Source organism: Neolamprologus brichardi, chromosome 11, assembly GCF_056152115.1.
Source record: "Neolamprologus brichardi isolate AB-2024 chromosome 11, ASM5615211v1, whole genome shotgun sequence".
Lineage (NCBI taxonomy): Eukaryota > Metazoa > Chordata > Actinopteri > Cichliformes > Cichlidae > Neolamprologus > Neolamprologus brichardi.
Window position 1 is genome coordinate 7,187,606 of NC_142114.1, and position 20,091 is coordinate 7,207,696.

At 38.6% G+C, this 20,091-nt stretch overlaps 1 protein-coding gene across 4 annotated transcripts in view; it reads right to left on the bottom strand.

Annotated features, from left to right (window-relative positions):
* LOC102799137 (CUB and sushi domain-containing protein 3-like) overlaps window positions 1-20,091 on the bottom strand; it is a 238,547-nt gene that overhangs the window by 154,709 nt on the left and 63,747 nt on the right. For all 4 annotated transcript variants that reach the window (XM_087848045.1, XM_087848043.1, XM_087848044.1 and 1 more), the window contains exon 5: window positions 9,629-9,875. In XM_087848045.1, coding sequence (XP_087704171.1) covers window positions 9,629-9,875 — 247 coding nt within the window. The remainder of the gene's footprint in view (window positions 1-9,628; window positions 9,876-20,091) is intronic.

Here is a 20,091-nt window from a genome sequence, read left to right on the forward strand (position 1 = left end):
AAATGAAAAATAAATGAAAGTGACAGTTGGAAAAAGAGGCAGGAACACAGTGATGTAGAAAAGTGAAAGGAAAAAGGTGACTAATTGGTGACCATTGCAGATTTAATAAATGCATTAGTAAGTCTACTTGGCATTTGATTTCTCCTTATTTTGATTACACCTCTGGTCCCTGCTGTTTAAACGTGACCTGCCTTACCTCAGACTGAAACGTGTGTCAGGCAGATTACAAGCTGCTGAATGCTTTTGTTGGTCTTTGGTTTTACTTTTTGTTGATGCACAAACTAGATGAATTTTTTGAATACTGACCTCTTTAACCCAAATTATCAATCACACGGGGAGATGATGGCAGCTTCAAGAGGGAAGTTAAAGGGTGATTGATTTTCACACAAAAGCTGACCTTTTATCGCAATGTGTCATTGATAAAATGCTAATGGCACTAATATACAGGCAGAATGAAAAAGAGCAGCTTTCAAACAGCTGTAGCAGAAGACTTTGCTGCCATGTTTCTTGCAGCAAAACTGCGAATTATTTAAAAAAAAAACTGCTCAAAGTGTGTAAACAAAAAAGATCGATATAACAAAATTATACCCATCCAGAAGTAGCGGTGGGGTTACAAATTTAAAGCCCGTGGAAACAAATATACTGTTGTCACAATGGGAGAGTTGGCAGACAGAGTAAAACATGATCTGCCATCAACAGTAAATCAAGGCTTAATGGCACCTTGCAGATATCTTGCTCCAGTGAGTATAGTTTTTGCAAGAATGTGCATCAAAGTCAGTAAGCCATTCTATTAAAGTTATGCAATAACTCCCTGCTATAAAAAGAAATGCAGGTACATTGTGAAAATACATTACATGTATTGTGATGTAGTTCCTGCGATGCTTGGTTTGCACGCTCCCTCACCACACGCTCACGCTGCTGTTCCCAGTGAGGACAGACACCCAAATGAACACAAACGTGCTCACAGGCTGAAGGCTGCCAGAGAAGAAAAGCCTCGCAGCATCTTAAATTTCTTATGTACCTATATGTGAGTTTTTGTTTTTTGTAGAAATATTGAACATTGTATCCAACTAACATATGTGTGCAACTACTGATGAGTATATTATCTGCATTCTATTATTTCTTCCATATTTTTTTTATTGCACTTGTCCTTGTTTGTCCAGTTAGTTTTACATTTTTTAAGAGCAGCCAGATGCTTGTGCAAAATAATTCAGTGGTTGTGGAGATACAGATTTTTTTTATTGCTGCCATATAATCTGCATCATTATAATTGTATTAATAACATTCTTTACAGCATTATTTCATCTCGTAATATTTCTCACAGTATTGATATTGCATTAAAGTTGTCTATTGAAGATGTCCATTTGAGGATCCTTCCATTATGTTAACTTTTATTACAAGTACGGTTATAAGTATTTCATACACATTGCATATTTGTGCTTATTTCGAGTTGATGTTCGGTTCATTAAGGGTCTTAAGCTTCACTGGCGTGCCTGTCCAGGTGATACATGCTGAGGGAAACTAGAACATAGAAGGATAACTGCAATGCATGCTTACAATACATATAACACATATAATCTAGGAATGTGTCAGGCCTGAGGCCTTAACTCATTTGGTGTCTTACTATATTTTACTCTACTTGGCAACAGATGACCAGAGTCAATAATTAGCCCCAGAGACCCTGAGGGCTTGAAGTTTATTACCCTGTATGGAAGGTGTTATAGAAAAGAGAAGTTCTTTGTCTGTTTATAGCCATTAAAGATGTACAAGATGTACCATTAATTGTGACTAATGTCTGGACCCTATTTTAATCTGGAATTGGGGCGTGTACCCCACTGCTTTATAAGTGTCCACAACATGTGGAGGAGATATGCTGATGTTTTCTCCTGTGTGTTAATAAACTCATCGTTTGATTGCACTTTTCTGGGGCCTCCGTGGTTTGTCTCACTGCTCTACATTGATCGATTTCGCGACATGGTACTTTGCAAAACATTGATGCATGTTACAGGGATTCATTAATGTAACTGTCATTGAAACAAATAAATAACTTGGATGCCCAGTCTCCTTAAGACAGATGAGAACAAGTGAGTGCTGTCTACTGTTTTCTCATTGTACCTCCTCAAATACAGGCAAAGTGAAAAAGATGAGAAAATCCAACGGGGATAAAATGGATTCCTCACGTAATGCACTGCCCTTCTACCTCTGACTCACTCAGGCTGCTCATTTTATGCGATTGATTTTATCCAAAATTCACATACTTTGTATTGCAGATTTGGGGCCAAGACCTATTGTTTCATAGCTTTGCAAGGCACTCATGACTAAATGACTGAAATGTGCATGATTTGATAAGACAGTGCCGAAGGGAACATGGCAGTTTTATCAAAATACTAACTTAACAGGTCTCAGCGTGCAGGTACTTTGGCCAAACATGGCCCAGAGGCCATGGCAATGAGCTGAAACCTCTGGGGTCTTCACTTTCTTTCACAGAGATGAGGGTTAGATGTTGGTGTACCACAGATAATAAGCGATCAAACTTATGAAAAAAGGAACTCCCGGGTGATTTTTATCTTTTCCTTCCACATATGTTTTATAAAATCTGACAACAGGGAGTAGTTCTAGGAATGTTTTATGTGATAAGGGAGAAGCCGTTGCTCTCCATCACTTCCGCTGCTCCCTCATCAGTTACAGCTCAGGAAATGAACTCAAGCAGATTGGCGCCTGTTGGCCCACACCACACTGGTTTCTCATAACAGGATTGGTGTATAACCGGCAACTACTCACATTAATTGCTTAACCTGGTTCGATTATAGTTATCTTTCTCTGAAAAGCATTTAGCCGCTATGCAAGACTATATTCGGTGAACCAAGAAAGAAGAAAAAAAATCTACCCGACTGATCAAAGACTGTAGCAGGACTCAAACTGTGAAAAAAGTAGATGTTAAAAAAAGTAATTTAACAGTATGCTCTATAAGCAAAAACTGTATCTAATATTTGCAAAGCCTTGGAGGTTTTATGCTCTGTGTCTACATTTGGAATAATGACTGACGTGTAATCTACAGCTTGTTGTTTTTGCCCTTTGTGAACAGGGCTGAACAATCACATTAAAGGTCAGAAGAATAACAAAGAACTGCTTTCTTTGGCTTTGCCAGACTCCAGTGTTGGTTTTTGTCAGATTACTTTTTTTTTTTTTGCGTTTGTCTATTTTCATGGTGATTGATGTGTATCCTCAAACTTCCCCAGCTTGATGGAATCAATAAACTCATTTGCAGAAATCTGATAGAAATCTTCAATTGATAAACGGATAAAAGCTGGTAAGAGGTGTCAGGAAAACACATTTCATTCCTTGGTCCTGGAAACTGTGGATTTCCAGCCATCCTGTAAGTCTATAATAACGTCTACATTCACTTACAGGAAGGTAGTTGACAACAATGGGTAACTGAGAGTTTTTTTGTTTTTTCAGTTTATACATGTGGAATTACAGAGATGTGGAAAATAAGAATTGATCTGAATGTGAATTATGTTTCTCTGACCTGCACTGTCTTGGGTATAATGCAGGACTTATCCAGGATTGAGGTTGCTAAATTTGACACTACTTTTCGGTGATCACATTTATATTCATGCTATATTCGGATATAATAACCTAATATTAATATGTAATGCTACAGGTTCAAGGGAGGATAAGAAGTTGGATGCCATTTCAAGTTTTTCTGCCTGATAAAAAGGCTAACAGTTAATCTTAAATCTTGCAGAGTTTGAGGTTTCAGGCTCTAAATCATTGCTACGCAGCTGTAAACCTCAAGGGTAAATTGACAGTTTACTTGTCTCTGCCTGCAGCTGGTGCTATATGTTAGGATGTTTGAGAGTTTGCCTGTCCAATGGCCTTGCACGCATTCAAAAGACACTCATAAAAGAGAGCGAGCAAAAGCAATGAATTTTATAGACACGAGAGAATCGCTCGCACTGAATCGTGTTTGTTTGCTCGTCTGCTTGTTTACCTGGCGAATTTGAAGCCATCTCTCTAAAATTCTTGCCCCCGCTGCACTCAAGCTCACTGGGTCCCACTTGGATTGTTGGGCTTAAAACAAGAACTCTGTCTGACAGCCTCTGACATTTGTAACGTATAATAACATCATCTTGGAGTTTCAAGTGATGCATGGTCACCATACACATGAGAGAAACCGCTACAAATTCAATTACTGCTTTGTAAATGATTTTACCTTATAGAAAAATATAACATAACAATTTATACCCTTAAATTAATGTCTCAGTCCGCCCAGTATTCAATAGAGGAGTCTCCAAAAGGAGACATGTTCATGAGAGATTTTATCTGACATGTAGATATAGTTTATTGCACATTTTTAGTTATAAAAAATGTTTTTGCAACACCACCAAAATGTCATTTTTAATTTCATTTAAGTCAAAGATGTTATAATGTGCAAAAATGTAAGAAAGCCCCTATTTTTTGTTGGAAAATGTACTTGATTTATTAAAAAAAAAAAATGTTTATTGCATTACAAAGCTAACAGATGTTAATTATCAGAGTTCAGGTTCTGCATGAATTTAAATTGTTATTTATATGAAACATGGGTTATAAAAGACAGATTTACACTATTACAAAATACATCCTAATAGCATTATATATATGGCCTCTGTTAAAGGCTTTTATTCTGAAGTCCGTTGTTTTACGAGCCTTGCTTCACTTATGCTGGGTATAGAAATGTGTGACACGGCACAGGAAAGCCAGCCAAAGGAGCAGACAGAGAATCCCAGCACTGCACAAAACGACCATGTTGCAATCAGGAAAAAACAGACTTTCCAAAATGTCTAATGTTTCTTGACTGAGCTTTACTGTCTGCAATAGTTCTCAAAACTGTGTCTGAAAAATATTGTTTACTGAACAGTGTCTGATGCATACACGGCAAATAATGCAAATCCTCATCCAATAAACCTCTGCGCAGTGCATCCACACACGTTGGGTGCAACCTGGCCTGTCGGCAAGCAAAATTTGCCCCCTTAATGATAGTGGTGACTTTTCCATCTTTGCCCTGTAGATCATGATCAATGATCTACAGGGCAAATTGATCATGGTCTATTGATCATGATCAATAGAGCTAGTTTAATCATTTATCCATCAGTACAGTAACCCAGAACATACATAGCTTAGCATCTTCAAGTTAAAAATTCATTGGAAATGAATAAAGATGAATAAAAATCTATCTTTTAAATGTTAATCTACAAGATTCGATAAATTTAGGAAAGTTTAAAAAATTTGTATTTATTAAGTGTTTTTATTTCTTTCGCTTAAAAAAGTAAAAAAAAGCTAAGTATGTTCACTTTGGTCATCATCTAGTTTTCAGCTGGAAAGTAGAAGCCACAAAAAAAAAAGCATTACCAGTGGGGCTCGAAGCCTTTAAAAAGGAAACATATTTCTGTCAGTGGAAGAGTTAAAATTGGAGTTTTTACACCTATGAGAAGAGGGTTACGTGATGGCCTGTCAAAACACATCAGTGTCATCCTGTATCAGCTTCCTGCCATGCTCTTCTTAGTGCGTCAACATACAATACTTAGCAGTCATCACCACACCCAGAGCACCTCTCTTTTTGACTCGGTCTCTCACTGACACAGTGTTTGCCTCTCTCGCTCTCTCTGACTCAGAATGACAACTCTAAGGGACAACAAAGCTCGCTAGCTTGATGATTGATTAGATTTTCTTTGAGCCAATTATAATTAACGCCTGGCAGGATAAAATAAAACAGGCGCACGCTCCCATTCGCACAGGACAAAAAGGAGATGAATAACCTTAGCCTTGAGGTTAGGGGTTAAACCAATTTCATACTTCCTTGTTTCAGATTAGAGTGATTTCTACATCAAACATCTACAGAAAACCAGAAAAAATCTTGTCTAAACAAAACTTTTGTCATTCGTGTGCAATTTGAATTACAGCAACAGCAAATTTGTGAATTTATTTAGCGTTCCAGATCCATGAGGCATATTTAAAATCGTTTATTTTCCCAACAACTGTCTATGAAAATTCATTAAAGGCATATTTATCACTTCTGTTTCCAACATGCGGCTGTTTTAAAAGCAACATTCTATAAAATGCATAACTATGCATATAAACAAGGCTGCACAGATGTTTCAACAGAACATCTGTATTGACCAATATCACCTTTTTGACTGCCATCAGCTTATCCATAAATAATATCACAATCCCCGATGACAGAGGCCAGTGTTTTGTTTTTGTTTTTACATATGGGATCTAATTTCTTAGATCTGTATTAAACTTGTTAACTTGTTAGCAGTAAAATGGTTCAATTATTTATTTTTTTTACAGATTTCTTTGGTTGCTGGCAGAGAAGGGAGGGATGAATGGCAACAAAAATGAATAAGCAATAAGCAAAAAATGGCCAATTGGCCAAATTGATATTTTCAAGCTTATATCTCCCTGGGATTTTACAATCTCTGCATCCTAAATAACAAACCTTTGTTCCTTTGCGTGCTGTAAGATGTCAATAGGCAGCCCAGTTGTTATCAGAAGAACTAAGAAAATATCTTGAGGCGATACAGCTTCATCTTACTATGCATCAACCTCTCTTTGGAATAAACTTTGAGTTGCAGTCTTTACAGCTACAGTCTAAACTTATTTATTCTCAGTTCCCATATCATTTTTGTCTTGTTTATAATAAAACTTTGTCCAGTTATTGTATTGCACAAAATTGCTTAGCTGGAATTTTTTTTTAAATTGAATTAAATGTGATCTGATTACTGTATTGTCGTGCCAAGTGTATGTATGTATGTAAAACTAAAGCTTACATTTTAGATCACCTATATGAAAAACAGAGGCTGCAAAATAGTGCAAAAGTTCATTACAGACATTCAAATCTTTCTTTTTTTCAGTATATGGCCGCCTTTATTTACGGTGGGACAGATTTCCTGGGTCAGGTTGTGTTTTTAATCATTCTCTGTGAGTTACCCCATTAGATGTTCAAGTAGGGCAACATACTAGGCCAGGTCATAGACAGTGTTGGGGAGTAACGGAATACATGTACCGCCGTTACGTATTTAAAATACAAAATATGAGTAACTGTATTCCGTTACAGTTACCGTTTAAAAAGGTGGTATTTAGAATACAGTTACTTTGTTGAAATAAATGGATTACACGGCGGTACTTCCCTGTTTCATATTGTTACGGGTCAGGCCTGTTTGGGTTTTGTTTGACAGCTACGTTCTGTTGTTCCAGGCGGCAGCGTTACGGTTGCCATGGTTACAGGGTGACGCTCTCTCTCTGCGTGTTTCCTGGGTGAGAGAGCGCCTGTTGTTGTTGTGCTAAGCTAATAGGCAGAATGCTACCGGTATAGCTCTAAAGAATGTAGCATCATAGGCAGTGTAGTCCGTGCTGCAGGGAGAATGGACTGCCATACCCGTTATGTGTCTGTGAGCGAGGGAGGGAGAAAAAGGAAAAGTACGAGCTGTCATCGAGCAAAAACGGGAGCTGGAAGCATGTAAATATAATAATAACCACTGCAGCCAAGAAGAGTGCCTGACGAGCCCAGTTGTAAGTAAGCTATTAAGACTCGACTGTACACCGTGTTCGTGTTTTCCTCCAAAAACAATAAGTTCCGTTGGAGCAGCCTTTCAGCGCCTCTCTGTCTCTCACTAGCAAAGTTGACCCAAACAACAAAGTAAAGCTAGTTTTCGGCTACGAGCCCTACACAGAACCCACCATATTAGCCAGAGGTCCCTTTACTACGTACTACGGTTCGGAGCCGCGGACCTTCAGTTACAGTAATAAATCACAGCAATAGTACATTCATGTAGTTGTAAACAGCATGATAATATATTAAGTAATCCAAAGTATTTAGAATACGTTACTCTCATTGAGTAACGTAACGGAATACGTTACAGAATACATTTTGGGGCATGTATTCTGTATTCTGTAATGGAATACATTTTAAAAGTAACCTTCCCAACACTGGTCATAGATTTGCTTTTTTAATTCTTTAAAACCTTTAGCACAAAGCCAGTTTAGCTCCTTGGATTGAGCAGGCAATCTATAAGGGTAATGCAGAGGCTGGATTTGAATCTCCCCCAAGGGCATTTAATGTGTGCCTTCCCCTGGCCTCTCTCTCAGCTCTCCTGCCTTGGCTCTGTTATCCTATTTCAATAAAGGCTAAAAGCCCCCAAAAATATATTAAAAAAGAGAAGTTTAGTATGATGTTGGCAGTGTGCTTGGATCATTATCATGCTGGAATATTCCTTTTCTGCCAGTCTTCTGGAGACTGGGAGTCATCATGTCAGCTAGTATTTTGCTATATCCACAAGCATTCATGGCGCCATCTATCAATGCCATCTCCCCAACACCTTTTATACTTGTGCAGCCCCATATCATCACACTCCCACCTCTGCATGTCACTGTCAGAGCTATGTGATGTGGCTCGTCTGGTCCTCAGACACACACACACACACACACACAGACGGTACGACAGCACAGCACAACCATTTTGTATTTAAAATGCTTGTGTGGGCTAAGGCCAGTGGATGAATTTTAGCAGCCACTGCTTACACAAGCTTATGAGCTTATAAGTTAAAGGGAACACTTACCACTGGTATATCCTTTGATTTAAAACTATTCTTGGTCTGCTCCCATTTTACTTACTGACACGCACTTGCGCTGAATTCAGAAAAAGAGTATTCAAATTCCTTCCTTGCGGAATCAGCTGCAAACTCAACTGAAACTTAAGGAGCTGGTGTCACTAAATGAATTTAAATGACTTGGATGTCATTATTTCAGGCTGCAAATGTTTTGCTTGAGTATTATTACCCGTGTTTCCCATTAGACAATGACTTTAGGCTTCACTGGTGATGAAGTTTTGGTTATATGTCATACACTGCTACAGCCTACTTAATTTATGTATTTTTGGTTTGTGTGTGTGTGTGTGTGTAACTATTATACACAGCTACTGTTGACTGTACTCGTGTCTGTTTCTGGTTTAACAAAAAACTTTAAAAAGTAAAACTCTGACTGGGAAAAATGACCAGCACACTGACTTGTTTTAGTTTAAAATGCAGGTGCACTACTTTTCTGTTCATTTTTATAATTGCCCCTTCAAAACCTAAACATTTACTGGACCTCTCAGTATTTCTTTGCCCATTTTTGGGGAGTTTTTGCCTTAGACAATATGCCTGGGTTTGTAACTGCAGCTGTGGACCTGTAAAGTCTACTAAAAGACTAAATGTGATATTATTCTACAGAAATAAAAAATGTTTTATTACTTGGTTAAGTTTCGTGTCAATAAAACCTGACTTTGTACTAGCAGCCCAAATGAATAAGGATAAAAGTAATAAATGTGCCATGATTTTACAGTTTCACTCTAATACTAAAGCCTGTTTCTAGAGCCTGATAACGTACTCTAGAAAATATATTACACACCTTAAAACTTGTGGAAACCCAACATCCAATGCTACTAACACAATCTTGTCTCTCACAAATCACAGACACACTTTGTCAACACCAAACATACTGTACACACCACCTGTCATGGTGCGACTCTTAATATAAAAAAACTAAATGCTCATTTGATGAAATACCAGCACTTCCCACCCTCATTCCTCCACGCAGGTCAACTCACCAGATGGTCGGCAGTTCAGATCCCTCGATTTCCAGATAATCTGACTTCTCCTCCATTTGAAATTCAGTAAACACTAGAGAAATAGTGTCTCCCGGATCTGCCAGGATGGTCCACTTGCACTCCCCGCTGCTGCCCAGGCCCCCAGCACCTCCGCTTCCGCCAGCGCTGGGGGACTCACCACTGGGGAAATCGAAGCTGGAGATGAGCCCGCTGGAGCCCCTCAGGGTGCCACCGCATGTGTCCTCCGCTGTCAGTCACCAAAGAAAAAGAAACGGTCGGGGAGGGGTAAGAGAAGAACAGACACATGGTCTCTGGGTTATTTTAGACCTGTTTCTCAAAGTTCAGCATGAGGGAAATGTGACTGCAGGCATAAAACATCTGTACCTGTCTTCTCAGATAAATACAAACCAGAGAAGGACTGATAGAAGTAGCAAGTGGAGCTGTGCAGGCCCTTTAAACTCATTATTGTTTTCACACATTCACAGGTTGTCAAATCCACTATGCAGAGCTTATTTCAGCACAACTGTGGGACTGCCAATGACAGGAATCGTAAGTTTAAAGGTCGGCTGTGTTGTGTTTATGAGGGCAAGAATCATGAAACATTTAGTTGAGTGGCACTGAGCAGAATAATTTACAAATTAGACGGGTACTAATTTCGCCACGATGAGGGTGTAATATCCTAAATATCTCCTGCGCTTTCTCTGATAGTCATAAATTCATCACTGCTCCCTCTGAACCCCACTCATATGTCAAAAAAACAAAGAAACAGAAAAAGTGGTCATAAACAGAGTTTAGAGCAGTGTTAAAAAAAACGAGAAAAATCCAATGTGGGGTGCATGGCACATCAGCTGAATGTTAATGCTGTCTACCATAACAGTGGCTCGCTCTCTTTCACTCCGTGTCCCTTTCCCCCCACAACTCTTTCTCATATCTCTCCATCTCTCACTTCATTCCCCTCCTCTGAGCCCTCTCACTTTTCGCTATTATTCACCACCCTCCCCTCTATCCCTCTATCCGTTTCTCCTCCCTAAAGAATTCTAATGATGGCAGGGCTTTCACAGTTTTCACATCATTTAAGACTAATATGTGACACTCAGCGGTGCCAGCTGAAACCTTTGATGGCTCAGTGCTCCACACTGGGCTGTCAGAACTGCCAGCCTTGGAACATTCCTGTATGCTGAATCACATGATTGGTCAAGGAACAAGGAAGCTGATGTATAAAAATGTGAAAGAAGATAAAGACGGGGGGGGGGGGGGGGGGGGGGGGGGGGGTGCAGACATGAGCACGAGCTGCTTGTTAGTTTGATCCATGTCCTTTTGACACATTAGCAGAGCTACTGCAATTGATCAAAGTCTTTATGAGACGGCCAGTAATTGGAAAATTGATATGTACATGTGCGATTCATATCAAGGGCAGACTTTGTAGACTATCCCAATATAGGTAGGCTTGGTTTAGGCTCATTTGCTGAATGCCAGCAGCCTTGTAATGCCAAAAAAATGTAAAGACATTTGTTTCTGGATTAAAGTCATCATACTCTCCATCATGCTAAAACTTACCCTGAGTGGCATATGGCGTATCTCTTAAATGTATTTAAGATGACATTCCAAAGAGTGCCCCACAGACCTGTGGAGTAATTGCTATCGACTGAAATTAAAATGATATTAAAGTGCTTCTGAATCTGACCAGAGGAGCAATATCATATTTCAACCTTGATGATAGACAGGAGGGCTGCATAAAGTATCCCCATGGCCATCAAAGAAAATAGAGCTAGGAGGAAGTGTCAGAAAAGCCTGTGATAATGAAAGGGAAGGCAAGAGGCTATAGGACATGTAATGGGGAAAAAAATAAGTGAGAAGGGAAACAAACAGGAGTATAGAAAGAGTGAAAGAAACATTGGGTTTCTATAAGAAACAAAAACAGACAGGGGAGAGACAAGACAGACATGGAAGGGGAAAATGAAAATGTCAGAGGACGATTCTGCCAGCAAACATCTTCACATGTCAAACTGAGCCTCGTTAATAATAGGATCTTTAAGATCAAGACGTGTTTTCTACATGCTGATTTCTACCTTACTGTTAACCTGTCAAAGTCATTTATATACCAGCTCTCAATGACACAGCTGACAGTATCATAACACCAGTTTTTTGATTTTGAAAGACAAAGTCAATTTTGACTGCTGGAATTTCTGTCTCCCCCTACTGGCAGTGACAGCAATCACATAAACACTGTCAAGGTTTCCCCGATATTTCAGACCTAGTCTTTGCTCCCAAGTTGCTGCACTACTAGTTCCTCAGCAACATCTGTAGTCTGCTAAGTCTCTGTCGCAATCATTGCTGATTAATTTAAAATGCATCAGTACTGGTGCACCAGCGTGGGAATATAGCCCCAGACAACAGACTCCGGTATAATGTAAAACACAAAGTGATTTACCTGAGGTTGATTGGCTTAATCAGTACTGTGTGAACTTGTTTGGCAAGAGCTTGAATAAAGGAGGTTCATTTATATGCTAAAGTTCTGCACCCCACTTTAAGGGATGGATTTATTCTCGTAAGTTTACATGATGTTCACACCTTTAAACGGAATTCTAGCGTGGCGGTGATGGCAATAATTATGAGTTATGTTGTGAGTTTTTGAATGTGTTCAGTACTGAATTTAATACATCCTGGAAGGCTTAGAGAGCTTCTGAAGGCTCCTTCCATCCCCAGTAGTCTGTGGGCACTTCAATCAAATTCAAAATGATTCAAGAATTCATACAGTTTAATACAAAACACTTCTTTTATTTTCCAGTTTATTGGAAACTTGCAAGAATTTCTAAAAGCTTTAGAAAAGTTTCTAGTATCTATTTTTTTCTTCTTTATCCTCAGTTCAGAATTATATGAGAATGACTACATGACTACCCATGACCTTTGCATGGGTTACTATCAGAGTGCATGGTGGAGGATGAGATGGGGCTATGATTTGTTGACATAGACTAAATGAAGGTTAAGAGAAGATGTCAGTTCAGTTCAGTTCTTTTTTATTTCAAACATATACATTCACCAACGTTTCATAAAATCATTCCATGCAGTTGTTTGAAAAGGAGTAGGCAGAAGTATATACTTATTTAGCCCTACCCCCTCAGGTTTGCATCCTCATCATCTAAATTTGAACAACAAAAACGTATACAACGCCTTCAACTTAGAACATAACATCACAAAAAAATATATATTTTCTCATGTTCAACTAAACTATATTTAGATTTGCTAATTTGGAGAACAAAATAAACATCAGTCTGACTGTTGTCTTGGGTTAATTGCATTTTCTTCATTCTTATACTTATTTAAAATTTCTTTTTTGAGTTTTATTTTAAACTGGTTTATATCACTACTGACCTTGATTTCTTCTTCTAACTCATTCCAGAATTTTACTCCCGCTATTGAAATAGACATCCTTTTCAATGTTGTTCTTACTCTTTGTAATTTTAAATTCCACTTCCCTCTAAAATGATACATCCCTTCTCTTTCTAAGAACCATTTACTTATTTCGATTGGGAGCAACACCCAATGTCAAACAGGAATTTGGTGCAAAGTGTTTACCTCAATTTAATTTATTTACCTAAATTTTAACAGTGAATCTCTGTCTAAGCATATAATTATCCTTGGTAAATCTTAATTCAGTATATTATTATACAGGCAGGATATTTTTTAGTGATAGTGTATATATACACAGGTCCCTGATAAGGATTGGATGAATGTATACATACAGTATCTATGATGGCAATATTATATTCTGGTTAGCTACGGCTAAATTCCACAGGCATTTAACAAACAGAGTGTTTTAGTGTTTGGTCTTAAGAACAATGACTGTGCAATGGTGTTCTCTTAGAACTGAAGAAGCTTCTCAGACGAGAGGTGAAATGTCTTCAAGAAACTTAAACAAGTCCAGACACTTTTCTTTCCAAGCTCCTTAGATTAGGATGACCTGGATGACTGAGAACCTTCACAGAAATAATGCATAAGGAACTTAACTAAATGTTAACACTGCACTGTTGGGGAAGACTGTACCACATTATTACGATGGCACTGTCAAAGTTTCAAAAATTCATAAAAAAACAACCCAAAAAAGTCACAGGTATTATTGAGTTGCATTGCAGCAGGAGTGGATATTTAATTTCCCCACATGTGTTCCCCACATGTGTGGAAAAATTGAAATTTTCCCCATTTTTCCACACGTGTTGTGGAAGCCCCAACTTAACTGAACTCAGTTCTGTATTGCGGCCCACCACAGGCAGCCCCAGTTTCTTGTGTGGCCCTGTGGGAAAATTAACTGCCTACCCCTGCATTAAAGAGTGCAATTTGGTGTGGAGATAAGAGTGCAGTTCGGTGTGCAAAAAAATACAACGTCTAGCACAGGAGCATACTGCACAACTTCAGTCAGTAAAGACTTCAATACACAGTTGAGTTGGTGCAATATGCAAATGAGAATATTGCATGATAGAAAGTTAAGTCACTGGAGGAGGCAGGATGTGTATATTTCTGTATATGTGTGTGTTGTAGTGACGGTGTAGACAGGGTCCCTTGTTAACGGTTTGACAGCTCTGGGGAAGAAGCCATTTTTCAGGTCTGTGGTGTGTGCATGTGTCCTTTAGTTTCTAGTATTTTTAAAGAATTGGGAGTCGAGGTGGGTCTAGTCAGAGTTGATATTAGAGGTTTGCTCAGATGTTGAGTCCAGCAGCTTCTGCCTGTATATATTTGAGCACGTCTTATGGAAAATTGCCAGCAGAAGTGATAATGGAGGACATGTGTATCATTTCTACCATCGTTCCAAAAGCAGAGTCTGAAAACATTTACTGTTTACCAGTCAGACACACAATTATAGCGTGTGTCTGGCACTGAGAAGTATTGTGCTCTGGAAGTGTTTCTGCTACACAGACTGGTATAAAACTGAACAACAAAACAGAAAAGAACAGTTATTATGAAATGACCACTAGACCACACATTTATTTATAAAATTGGAAAATTATAAGCACACAAAAAGCTTGAGAGTCTGACAAGGCCGCATCAAAACAGTATTTGTGAAATCCATTAAAACTGACCGCATGTACTTGGGATGCATTGGGAGGTGCAATGACAACATGGGTATCTGATCTACAGGATGAAAATGCATTTTATTCATTCCTGTGGGGATGTTGGGCAATTTCATTCAAACATGCACACTACCTTTGATTTTATGTTGCTCAAGCAGCAGACAGTAAATGGATTACAATTTAACTTTTCAACAGCTGACAATGATCACTAAAAAGCTCATCACAGCAAAACAACCATATTATAGATGCTCAATTTGCAAGTCAGGGGAAAATAACAGTAAAAAACGAAAGCCAAGCACATGTCACATGCCCCGAGGTCCACCTCTAAATGGGGTAAATAAACTGCAAATGCACAACCAGTACAAAAAAAAAACATGTTTGTGATCTCATATCATCGTCAAACATGGAGGAATATATCTAACACAATTGTCCAAGATTATATAGGACAACTGCCAGGACCTAGGGGACTTGCATGATGAAATATGACATATAAATCAATCAAATATCAAAATACAGCAGTGAGTCACACCGCAGTAGATAACAGTAAATTGAGTTAGGTCTTGAAGTGCATGGTTACAGTGAGCAGAAACCGCGTGTTGTCATCCCTGCGGTGTGTTCATGTTCGAGCTTGCCACCGTGGCAAATGGCATCACTGACATTATCATACAGAAAGGTTATCCTAAGGAAAAAATAAAGAAATAAATCCCATTTTCACTGGACATAAAAACAGGATCCTAAGGTTTGTTTTTTTTAATAGCAGCCTTATGATTTTTCTCTGAAGTGGTTTCCATGATAAAACACATGCTCTCTGATCACTGCTGAATATAATCCAACTCGGGATGTGGCAGCAAGAAAACGCGGGTGAAAGCCTGATAGTTACAAAGATGTAATTTGCCTTTTTTGGGGGGGCTGAAGAATAAACATGGCATAAATCATTCAACATTAATCACCAATATTTATGGACAGGACTTCCTGTAGGCAGATAGACGCCCACATTTATAACTCATTAACACTCAAGGCTTCAAGTGGATAATTCCTTACTGATTTTCTAATATTTACTGACAGTGTTTCATTGGGATGCATGAAAGAAATTAAGATACACTATGCCAACAAGGTTTATCTACATACGAGGCACTGAATGTGTTCCTTTGCAAATCATTAGAGCATACTCAAGATTAAACGAAAAAGCATCTCTTGCTTTTAAAAAGGTGACAGAGTTTTTTAGGGTTTTTTTTCCTTATAGATGGTGGCGAGGATTAGGACTGCTTTAGCTGAGCTCATTTACATCCCCGGCATCAGCTATCTAATGCTACTTGAGGAGGGATTAAGCCTCTCTCCCCTTGACTTTGATCAGATATACAACACTTGTCTTTCTGCTTAGAATTATTCACCCCCACAGATAGAGGGGAAAGAACTCATGTATAATTTTCTACTCTACCTCAGGTTTTTTCCTTTGTAATAATCCCACTGTTAATGCAAAGGCAGTTACTATGTCTATACTAAGTCTCGCATTTACTCAGCTGCTAGTCATGTTTAGCATGTTTAACAGGGTCGAGGTATATGAAGATGCGATGGATATTCCATCATTGATATTTCTGCGGGTCATTTCATTACTGTGCCCACCTCCATTATTTTAGATTTTAAAATGAATTATGGGAGAAGGGGAGTACGATTCAGTGAGAAAATAAACATGACAGCACCAATGAAAATATCAAGGCATATAAAGGATTTGGTCGGTTTTGTTTTTAGCAAAATGTACTGCTCTATCATCTCTCAATTCATTTTGAACAATGGACGTTTACAGTGGTTAAAATATAAACTAGTGTTTTAGGGTTTTAGCAGCAGCTTTTGGTGGAGATACTGGGCTATTCTCAAATCAATTCCAACTGTAGAGAACAACCTAGCACTCAGCTGAGCTGAAAAATCCTGCCAAGGGCAAGTGGAGAAGTCCCACTTTGCATAGTAGAGAGTTGAAAAGGTATGACAGGAAGAACTGTGTTTAGTCCCGTCTACTCACATTATTTGGCACAAAAATGTTTTAAAGAAGCAAGGTTTTCTGTGGCCTAATTTTTTATTCTGTTAGACAGTTGCTGGCAGCAAGAATGACAGTGTATCAATAGACCATATTCTCCTGTTGCCATGCTGTCCCTGTTTGCTGTCTCACTGCCTGGTTTAATGAATGTCCTGAGACAATTTAGATTGAAGGAATCAAAACGGGCAATTGGGAGGAGAAGCAGTAACTCACAATTAGAATAGCCATTAATTCTCCATCTAACAGCCTCTCTGCTTGGAGTTTATTCTTTTTTTCTTTTACATCAATCCTTCAGACTTGACTTTTATGCCATCCCACTCATATCTACTTAGCTCTGATTCTCTGTGGCTGTTTCACACATTATTGTTTCTTTAAAAAAGGCAGTGCTAGCTGCGAAACACATACTTATAATTGATCTAAATGGAAAAATAACTATAGTAGCAATATGTTAGCTTCACAGGAACTAAATGGAGAATAATCTCATGATCTCAATAACAGAAATAAAGAAATGTGATGTTAGTGTGTTGATAGTCTGACTTGCAGAGATATTGAGCAAAAGAAAATTGTGGTAATTTCTCCATCTTCTATGTTGCGCCCTCTGGGTTAACACTGCAGTGACCAATTTTAATTTAATTAAGGCAAATATTCTCATATCTGATAATTCCACGCTCGTAAGTAATGATGTTTAATGTTGGTCAAATTTGGTTTCTACAAAGATTCATTAGCCATCTTTACACACAGCATTTGCATTGGAGGTTGGTATTGGTATTGGTCATCTTCTTGCACTTTTCTAATTTTGCTTATGCAGGTGGTGTTGGTGGAGAGGTGTGCAAGGTTGGATAACGCACAATGTGAGTCATAGACAGAAAAGCGGAGCTTTGCTGGCCCAGGTGCATCAGTAGGTAGCAACAGAGACACAGAGAAAGAGATAGTTATTTTTCACTTTTACAGCTTTTGCCATCAAGAGAGCACTGAATCACAATTATAGTTGTTTGGATAAGGCAAAGACAGCTAAAGCCAAAATCCATGATTAGTGGACAGATATCAGTGGAACAGGTAAAACAGTATAAGGTTAAATCATATGTCTGCTTCTCTTTATTTCCTTTTTAAATTTTCTTTATAGATTTTTGGACGTAAAACAGCTAATGGCAACAGTAGGTTAATAAGATACATTCACTAACTTATTAAAAAAATCCTTAGCCTTGCATAAAAAAATGCTTAGCCCTAGCAGCCCCCTGGGCTTGTAATACATTGGCAGAAACCCCGTCTGCTATTCCTCATAGTATGGTATAATGTTCACATTTATAATCAATGTAGCCAGCCGTGCAGCATGTTCTGATAGCTTTGTGTTGTGTTTCAAGCAAACATGGCTGAAACCCCTACGCTGTCTCCCCAGTAAAAACTCAGTAATCAACTGTAAAAACAGAACTGAAACAGACGGTTGTTGAAGCTGTTCGGGTCAGACAGTCTCTTACAAACTGAGAAGTACAGATAAGCTCATAGCAAAAGGTGAATTAACTGCATCTTTAGTATTTTGATTTTAGATAACGTTGTTATCTAAAACGAAAACAGAGCAGAATTTTCCCCAAAACTGTTTAAAAATGAGATAGCACTGCAGTGTTGGTTTGATTTTAAAATCATGTAGCAGTTAACTTGTGAGGGGTGATTGTCCACTCAGGTGCGGCTGAGGGTTGGTGCAGCCAAAGTGATACTTTCTACCGCCCCACCCATCTAGCATCCAATTCGAGTCAGCGCCACAGCTGCTCAATCTCAAAAAATGCCCAAGTAGATGCATATCATCATTATTTCTGTAGGTTCTACAAGCATAAATGTTTGACCGTGCTGTTAGACAGGGCTGCAGAAGAATGCTGGAAGAAAAGTGAACGAGAAGGAGAAAGTAACAGCAGATGGGAACTGGTTGAAACACTAAGGTATTGGGAGATGGCAGGGGTGAACAGTGGATTGGAGAGAAATTTTCTGCAGCCATGTGTTTAGTGGGAAACAATAGGTGATGAGCAGAAAGGGCAGGATCTCTGAGGAAACGAGATCAAAGGACCATCTGCCCACATACAGGAGCCGGCCTGGATTTAGACGAGAGAGAGTGTGGCTCAAGCAGTGCCCGGGCCTGAAAGGAGCGATGTTTCTGGCCTGTGGCAATAGAAGCTAACACCATCCTTAAATGAAAAGGAGCCCTCCATCTGCAGCTTTTTGTTTGCTCCAAGCTTGCCATTTTTCAAACATATGCTGAGCCATTTTCATTTAGCTGTGCCTTGCACTGTAGAATGAGTTGGCATGAGCAAATTTGCTCTGCTGGCTTTGGGATTTCTTAGAATCTCACATTCAGATGGAGTGGGGAGACCTTCGCTTCATTTTTATAACTATTTTTCTTCACTCTTTACTTTTGAATGACTTAGACCCAGTAATGTAAAATTACCAATGTATTAAAATAAAATATTCAAATATTTCACACTTTTCATCCAGCTAATGAAAACTATAGGATGAAAAGTGAAGTCAGAAGCTTTTGTTTTTTAATTCAGCAAATATTGTAAGGTACGGTACTTTTTAAAAAAAAAAGATAGCTATGCCTGCATATTCATACATCAGCAAGGCAACAAAAAAACAGATATTTATGTTACATTGAAAGGCAGAAATCTGCACACAGGAATGACCTGTAATCCTTCTCCTCCTCCTCCGATATCTATGTGCATATGGTGAACTACGTCTTTTTTTATGTCTCTAAAAAACGAATTAATAAATAAAAGATTTTCCCCGCCTCAAAATAATATTCCTTATACAAATGTAACTTTGGGGTAAAGGGAACATGGAAAAGTAAATGAAAAGCTAAATGTACAACCTTCACCATATTATAAATATGACATACAAAAACACTTAGCTTTGTGATGCCAAGTTAGCAATCCAATGCACCGCTGCTGATCTGTGCAATAGTAAAGACGTAAAAATGGAACTGAGCTGAAATAAATAACAACTAGATCTGCCTGTTAAAATGACTCTAAATCCTGGTTTTTATATCGGGATTGGACCCATATCCAATGAGATATCAACTAGTGCTTTCTTAAGTGCTAGCAATTTAACAGAACATTACATTTTTCATGCATTACTCTGTAGAAAACTGTTCTAAAAGCACTGAAAATCTGCCTCATTCTTAACATCCAAGATTGCATCGTAGAATTTTCCCTCACGATCTAAGAGTGTGTCTGTGCTCGTAATGGGGCACACAGCTGTGCAGCTAGTCTTGCACCCTGGTAATGATCCTGCAAACGGGAACTGGAAGTCCCATGTTTACACAGTCTTGTCAACTTCTGTTCACGTCCCTGGAGAAAATGCTGCCTGACATTAAAAATCTG